General features: G+C 36.6%; 1 protein-coding gene across 1 annotated transcript in view; it reads left to right on the top strand.

Moving 5' to 3' along the window:
- The first annotated feature begins 641 nt into the window (after nt 1-641).
- Nucleotides 642-8,410, top strand: part of asah1b (N-acylsphingosine amidohydrolase (acid ceramidase) 1b) — a 12,887-nt gene continuing 5,118 nt past the window's right edge. The window contains exons 1-9 of the mRNA XM_047815647.1: nt 642-803; nt 1,100-1,146; nt 1,438-1,528; nt 1,747-1,833; nt 1,972-2,050; nt 2,130-2,204; nt 6,219-6,264; nt 7,367-7,511; nt 7,964-8,018. Coding sequence (XP_047671603.1) covers nt 738-803; nt 1,100-1,146; nt 1,438-1,528; nt 1,747-1,833; nt 1,972-2,050; nt 2,130-2,204; nt 6,219-6,264; nt 7,367-7,511; nt 7,964-8,018 — 691 coding nt within the window. The 5' untranslated portion in view covers nt 642-737. The remainder of the gene's footprint in view (nt 804-1,099; nt 1,147-1,437; nt 1,529-1,746; nt 1,834-1,971; nt 2,051-2,129; nt 2,205-6,218; nt 6,265-7,366; nt 7,512-7,963; nt 8,019-8,410) is intronic.

The following is an 8,410-nucleotide window of genomic DNA, read 5'->3' as shown; positions in this document are numbered from 1 at the left end:
TCTCTCTCTCTCTCTCTCACGCACACACACACACACACACACACACACACACACACACACACACACACACACACACACACACACACACACACACACTCTCTCTCTCTCTCTCTCTCTCTCTCACACACACACACACACACACACACTCTCTCTCTCTCTCTCTCTCTCTCTCTCTCTCTCTCTCTCACACACACACACACACACACACACATTCTCTCTCTCTCTCTCTCTCTCTCTCTCTCTCTCTCTCTCTCTCTCTCACACACACACACACACACTCACACAAATCTACCCATTGTTACAACAGACTTAAAAGGCTGTCTTTAATAGACAATGTTATTGAACTTATTTATTGATCTCGTGTTTGTTTACTTCTGTTCTGTAAGACTAATAAACTACATATTATACTGTACACAAAGAATTTGGTTCATTATTGAAATGAAATAGAATTCAATTAATTCATGTTGATCCGTTTGCATGATTAGGATTGGATTTAATTATTCTTGCTTGTTTTATAATAAATAATATATTAATTATATTATTTAATGATTTGAAAAAATATTTTTACACGTTATTTGTTTATTTGTTTATTTGTTTATTTATTTATCACACCGCTGTGACTCCGCCCCTTCTGCTGTCACGCGCACGGCACACAGACTTCCGTGTTGTTGACACTGTGCGCGTGAGACGGTGTTGTGTGTGTGGAGGGTTTTGTGTTATTTGGTTAAACCGCGGCGATGTTTGTCCGAATTTTGTGTCTTTTCTGTGTTTTTAGCTCCGTGTCACTGCAGTATGTCCCTCCGGTGAGTAACGTTTTATTGACGAACTGTCTGTTTGTTTGTCTGTCAATCTGTCTGTCTGTCAGTCAATTTGTCTGTTTATCTATCTGTCTGTTTGTCTGTCTGTCTGTCTGTCTTTATCTACCATTCTATCTGTCTCTGTCAATCTGTCAATTTTTTTTCTGTCTGTCTTTCTGTTTGTCTGTCAATCTGTCTGTCTGTCAATCTGTTCATTTGTCTGTCTATCTGTCTAATTCTATATGTCTGTTTATCTGTCTATGTATGTGTTTATGTGAGTGTGTGTTTGTGTTTATTTTCAGTACACAGAGGATTGTCGGACAGGGATGTATCCACCCAGCGGCCCAACGTAAGTCACTACATCACCTGTGTGTTGTTGTTGTTGTTTTTAATGTTGTTATTGTTTGTTGTTGTTGCAAACAGTGAAGTATCACATAATGCTATAAGGAATATGTGTGAACAGAAACAGGAAGGTTTCAGTGATCTGACAGTAAAATCTAATAATAAAACATTGTAATCAGAGGAATAAATCACAGTGCAGGTGAAATAATTCGCTTTATTTCAGTGTCAGTTTGATTTATTAATTAAACACACATCCTGTTCTCTATCTGTTCAGACTGCAGTTTGTTTATGTTTTCAGCTTTGGAGGTGCAGTCACATGGTACACCGTCAACCTCGACCTGCCCCCGAGCAAAAGATGGACAGAACTAATCACGGATAAGAAGAACGACGTAAGTCAGCCCCCGCATGAGCACTGTTGCTATGGTAACGCTAATTCCCCTAATGGCTGCATTGGGAATTGATTTGTTTGAATTTGGAACACGGATTGAGTCTCCAGACAGTACCAGTGTCAGATCCGATTAAACACTTCAGTCTGATCTCTTCTCCGTGTGATTATCCTCCTGTTTGTAGAAGAGCTCCTCAGGCTTTGTGTTCCTTTTTCTTTCAGCTCATCATCATGGTCCAGGCCATCAAAGATCTGGCAGATGCCTTGGTGCCCAGTGGACGTCTGGAGGAGCTGATAGACCAGGCCTTGGTGAGTGTGTAGAGAAGAGAAGCTCAGTCTTGTTCCAGTTCAGAAGAAGAGTCCAGACACGAGCGGCATCCATCCATGTTTACTTTTAGTTCCTGCATCATTGATTGCTCACAGGTTTGTTTTATGTTTGATTTGCAGCCCTTGATGATCGACACGCTCCCGTATCCATTTAACGAAGAGATGAAAGGAATCGCAACAGCATCCGGAGTTCCACTGGGTAAGAAGTTCAATTATTATATCCTTCATTGTTGCCTTGGATCTATTTCGTCTGATTAAAACCAGGTTTTCTTTTTAAGGCGAGGTCATTCTGTTCAACATTTTCTACGAGGTTTTCACCGTGTGCACCTCACTGGTGGCTGAAGATCCTGAAGGTGAGAGCAGTTATACCACAGTGTTGTGGAGTCCTGCAATCTGATTGGTCAGAAGACGTTGATTCATTTTCTAGAAAAGCAGCCGTGACGTTCGAGATCGCAGGTTTATATCGACAGGCTCGTTATCGTTTCTATAGCAACAGCTGGTTAAAGTCGGTGTAAGGAGATGTTTATACGTTATTTATTGATTTCTTTTTACTTCTATTTATCTATATTTGCACAAGTACAAAAAATATGTACAATAAGAAAAAATACAATCCATATATTTGGCAGGGAGAGGCAAAAAACCCGAAGGGCTTATTTATTCCATTATTCCAATAAATTATTATTTATTCTTACTTATTCCAACTAAACAACAACAACCAAACTAAACTAAATATAAAAGAAAAAAAGAAGAAAGAAAATATTAATATTAATAATAATAATTATAATAATAAACTTCAAAACTATGTAAAAGACATAAAACCTCAGTGAACAAAAGCTCAATTACAAAGCAGCAATAAAACGATTCTTTATACATTCTATATACATACTTTTATAACTTTTTAAAGAAGAACATTTTTCTGCTAAATGAGATAAATCATTCCATAATTTAATACCCCTAAATCATATAGAGTAATGACCTCTACAAGTAAGAATTTTAGGAATATGGAAATTTGAACATTGACGAGTTAAGTAACTGTGAACCTGTGAATTTACTTTGAGAAATTTGAGAAATGTTGTCATAAACATTAAGAACCTGAAGTTTTTAGACGTATAAACATTGAATCGGGTTGCAATCCTAACAGAGCGTTTCTGTACGGCTGATAAAATGGAAGTCATTCATTTCCTATGGGGAGTCACAAAGGAGCTGTGTGAGGTGCCGACCACCTGCGGATCCGTAATTTTCGGATCCGTTTTCGAGCGTTGGATCCGTTAAGAAACTTGTGTGACTACACCGTATCTGATATGCCGATCGGACAGGTTTTTATTAAAACGACCGGCAGGTGTTAGTGAGGAAAGAGTGACAAAAAAGGCAAAAACAAGTGAAGAGAAAAGCGATGAAGAAAATTAAGCAATATTAATGTTAAGAAAACAGAAATTGTAGCAGTTAAGTTCAGTTAAGTTCGTTAATTTTAGTGAAGTTTAGTTAAGTTCCATTTAAGTGTAAAGTAGCATTAAGAGTGTACAGTAGTGAGTAAGTGAACGAAAGTGAAAGTGTAACTCCTCCGCCTGTTTACTCCTGCCTCAACCTTTGTGCACATCTTCCGTAAAGTAAAACCAGTTTTTTAACTTTCTCTTTTAATACTGTATGTTTTTATACAATATTTGTATTTGTCATTTATAAATACAGGTACTGTATATTTTTCATATTCAAAACACATAAACAAAACAACTGTAGTGGAATTTTGCGAGCTGGAACGGATTAATGGGATTTCAATTAATTTAAACGGGGAAAATTGCTTTGAGATACAAGCAATTTGAGATACAAGCAAGGTCACGGAATGAATTAAACTCGTATCTCGAGGTATTACTATACTAGGAAAAGTGCTTGCCCAAACTATATTACAATATGAGAGATACGGATACATTAGACTATAATAAAGAGTAAGAATGCACTCTGTGGTGATAAAATGCCTAACCCTCCTTATTATACCAGTAGATTTATGTATTTTAGTACTTACGTAATCAGCTTGTTCGCTCCAACTCAAACTCTCATCAAAGAAAACTCCCAAGAATTTTAAAGTTGACACTTGACGCAACTCAATAGACTAAATTGTAATTTTTGCTAAGTCCTTAGGGTATAATTTTTTCCACTAAAAATAATGAAGTTAGATTTTTTTAAGTTTAGAGATAATTTACTTAAATTAAACCAACTGGCATAAGTATTTAGACTATCATTTACACTCTTAATCAAAAAATGAAAATTTGAGTGAGATAAAATTAAGGTTGTATCATCTGCAAACATTATTGGAGAAGAATATTTGAAACATTCGATAAATCATATATATATGTATATATTTATATATACACAGTGGTACCCTGCTTATCGACCTTAATCTGTTCCTTAAAACCGGTCAAATGCGAAAAGGTCGAAGAGCAAATGTAATTATCCCATAAGAAATAATTGATACCCACTGCTCCGCTCTCCGACTGGCAACATAGAGAGGCGTCTACGGAATATTAGTCGCTTCCGGACTACACCTTAGTGATGGATGCTGGGAGGTGTAGTCCGGAAGCGACTAATATTCCGGAGACGCCTCTCTATGTTGCTGGTCGGAGAGCGGAGCAAGTCTTCCGATCGTTACAATAATACAGTAAAAAGTATAAATTAAAAAACTTTACAAAAGCAACAACAAAAAAAAATATTGTACTGTACTTATTCGTTAAGTACTCGTTTTTTTGGACCCATATTTCTAGAGTATTTCACAAATTTAAACAAAAAAAGGACTTTACACTTTAAACAATATACAATAATTTATACAATATACACGCACTAAATTGTTATATTGACTGATAAAAAAACACTAATATCGTTCACAAACTGAAGTTTAATTTACGATAGATGCTCTCTCCACAAAGGCTGAGGCGAGACTGGGAAGATCCGTATACGTATATATATATATATATATATATATATATATATATATATATATATATATATATATATATATATATATAAAAGAAATAGTAAGGGTCCAAGAATGGACCCCTGAGGAACCCCAGAGAATAATCTTGCTGTATTAGAAAAGCAACCATTAACACAAAAAACTGTCTTTTATTTGAGATGTAATTTTTTAACCACTTATATAAAAGATCAAGAAAGCCATATTTGTACAACTTTTCAAATAAAATATAATGATTGACTGTATCAAAAGCTTTTGACAAGTCTATAAATATACTACGAGTAAATTCATGATTTTCAATTGCAAGAGTAACATCAGTCAATCAGGTGAAGCAGAGCCATATACTGTATGTAGAGTGTTTTTTGCGGAATCCATACTGATGTTTATAAAGAATAGAATTAGAATCTAAGTGACATAAAATCCGTTTATATACAATTTTTTCTAAGATTTTTGAAAAACATGGCAAAATGGATATAGGTCTATAGTCTAACATTTGTGGATCATCTGACGTGACGTGACATACGGCTAAGTATGGTGACCCATACTCAGAATTCGTTCTCTGCATTTAACCCATCCAAAGTGCACACACAGCAGTGAACACACACACACACCGTGAACACACACCCGGAGCAGTGGGCAGCCATTTATGCTGCGGCGCCCAGGGAGCAGTTGGGGGGGTTGGTGCCTTGCTCAAGGGCACCTCAGTCGTGGCCGTGCCGAGACTCGAACCCACAACCTTAGGATTACGAGACTCTCTAACCATTAGGCCACGACTTGCCCCATCTGCTTTAAACAGAGGAATAACTTTGGCTATTTTTAAATCTTCTGGTACTCTGCCTGTTTTCAAAGAATGAGAAAAGATATGAGCAAGCGGATGCAATATTGAACATTTCACCTGTTTGACAAGAAATACAGAAATATTATCATGTCCAGCTGAATCTTTAACTCATCAATAATTTCATGTATTTTTCTAGTCTCCGGTGGCTTAAAGATAGAGATAATTTCCTGATAAATAATCTAAAGGTTTACCACTACCAACAGGAATATTATTAGCTAATGTTTGACCAATGTTAACAAAAAAATCATTAAATTTTTGAGCTATGTCAAATGGATTATTAAAAGAACTGTCACCATCCACAAAATCTGAAGTAATCTCTTTTTGCAACACTTGATTTATTACTTTCCATGTGGTTTTAATATCATTTGAACACCTCTTAAATTTTTCACTAAAATATTGCTTTTTTGCAGATCTAATAGAATGATTATGTTTATTTCTGTAAGATTTATATACCCCAAAAGTGAGAGGTGTATGATTTAAAACAACGTTACAAGCTGTGAGGCTAAAATACAAAAGCGAGAGAAAAATGTGTGTATTCAATATGATATCTATGATTTTTGTTTTTTGCAGGAAACCTCATACATGCTCGGAATCTGGACTTCGGGCTTTTTCTGGGGTTTGTCCTTTTTTTATTTACTTATTTATTTATTTACTTACTTACTTGCCGTAAAACTTCAAATAATAGCCCGGGCTTCTCTTTACCCAAATCGCCGAACTGCACCAGCTTGTATTTGAAACAGGCGTCTATAAGAGACAGGCCTTTAATTTAGTGTTGAGATGTTCAAGCATGAGGTTACCACATTATATTACATTTTATTTATAATTAATTCGAATGTGTTTAACAAATCATTTAATGTAAGAAATGTCTTAGATTATTGGCAGCACAAAAAACGTACCCGTGATCCTCAATTACAAGTTCATTGGTGAATTCCTCCTCCTCGTCGCTCTCCTCCACTTCTCCCTCTCCGGCCTCCGCTAACTCTGCTTGCCTTGCCTGCTCTAACAGCTCCTGCCCATATGCGCACGGCTCTCCCTCTTTGAAACAATGGATAAGGTGATCCTTGCTTCCATCAGAAGCTACTGTCAGGTCACATACCTAAGGATAACATCCCGAAGTTAATGAAATATATTATCTCCTCTTTCTCCCTCGCACACACAAACACAGCATACCTTAAAGGAATTTTTCAGCCGCTCCGTATCCAGCTTTTCCCACTGTCAGCTTAAATGTCAAATCATATTTTTTTCTTTTTGTCTCCTTGGTGGTATTGAGAGAATTAAGAAAAACTGAAGACTAAAAGAAAGTTCGTTAACCTCTTTGTTATGTTGCCATAGTGATGAGTCGTTCATGAACGGTTGCGTCTGTCACGTGAAATCTAATCAAAACATAGAACAGACGATCTGACAGGTTTTAGAAGATCAAATACAACCTGATACTAAAAAACAGACCTCTATTTGAGACCGGCCTTTATTTACCTAAACCTGTCATCACACCAGCCGTTTAAAAGAGACAGGCGTCTATTTGGGATTATTGAGCTATTTTTTGAAGTTTTACGGTATTTATTGATTTATTTATTTATTTATCTATAAATAAATCAACATAGTTCTTTACTTTTTGTGAAATACGTTGGTCTCTAAGTCAGTATTTTTTTCCCCAGAAAGAGTATAAATATCATCAAATCCTGGTTTTAGATTTTATATTTGTGTGTGTGTGTGTATAGCTGGGACAAGAAGAACCATTCCTGGGTGATTCCTGACAAGCTGAAACCTCTCGTGGTGAACGTGGATTTCAGGAGGAACAACAGCACCGTCTTCAAATCCACAAACTTTGCCGGTTACGTGGGCATGTTGACCGGCATGCAGCCTGTAACACACCTCTTTATTTGAAACTATATTCATCTCAGCTTGTATAGAATGTAGAGAATAATGAAGTCCACACACACACACACACACACACACACACACACACACACACACACACACACACACTGAGGTTGGTAAGGTGAACCCACATCAGTCAGACCAAGCTGCTGGTTTTCACTTTCAAAACACTGAAAGTTCACTTGTGTAAACTTAACATTACTGTTGGGGTTTTTTGTGTCTTATCGTGTCACTGTGAAGGTTCTCATTTGAGGAATGAGGTTATGGTAGATCAAATGCACACACACACTCGTGGGCTATCTAGTTACTTTTTACAGTCTTTATCATCTGACTTTCATTTCTGCAATTTGTTTAAAAAACAGGAATTTCATTCAAAGCTGATGTGTGTCACAAGACAGTGTTATAATCTCTCTCCCCCCCCCCCCCCATTTCTAAAGAACTCGTTCACCCTCACGATGAATGAGAGATTCAGCCTGGATGGAGGGTACATCGGTGAGTCACTCGTCTCATCCCTCTCTCTCTCTCTCTCTCTCTCTTTCCTCCAAATGAAGTAATATAACTGATCCTGTGATTGAGGATCAGGCAGGATGACGTCAAGACAATACGAGTTGTTTAATATGAACCAAAAAGGAGTCATTTGAATCAAATAATTCATAGTCATTATTAGCTTTTTATCTATTTGCACTTTTGATTGCTCATGTGTATAAAACTAAGAACTGTTTTATATCAGGATAGCTTTTTGTTCTCAGTGTATCTACACTGAACCTGCTGACCGTCATAAGCTCAAATTTTGTCACATTTTTAATATATTGACTCCTTAAATTTATGTAAAACTCTTTCATCATTTGAGCTAATTCACAAGGAGATGTTGATGATGACTGACC

This window comes from Tachysurus fulvidraco, chromosome 7, assembly GCF_022655615.1.
Source record: "Tachysurus fulvidraco isolate hzauxx_2018 chromosome 7, HZAU_PFXX_2.0, whole genome shotgun sequence".
NCBI lineage: Eukaryota > Metazoa > Chordata > Actinopteri > Siluriformes > Bagridae > Tachysurus > Tachysurus fulvidraco.
This window is presented reverse-complemented; position numbering and strand designations above follow the sequence as displayed.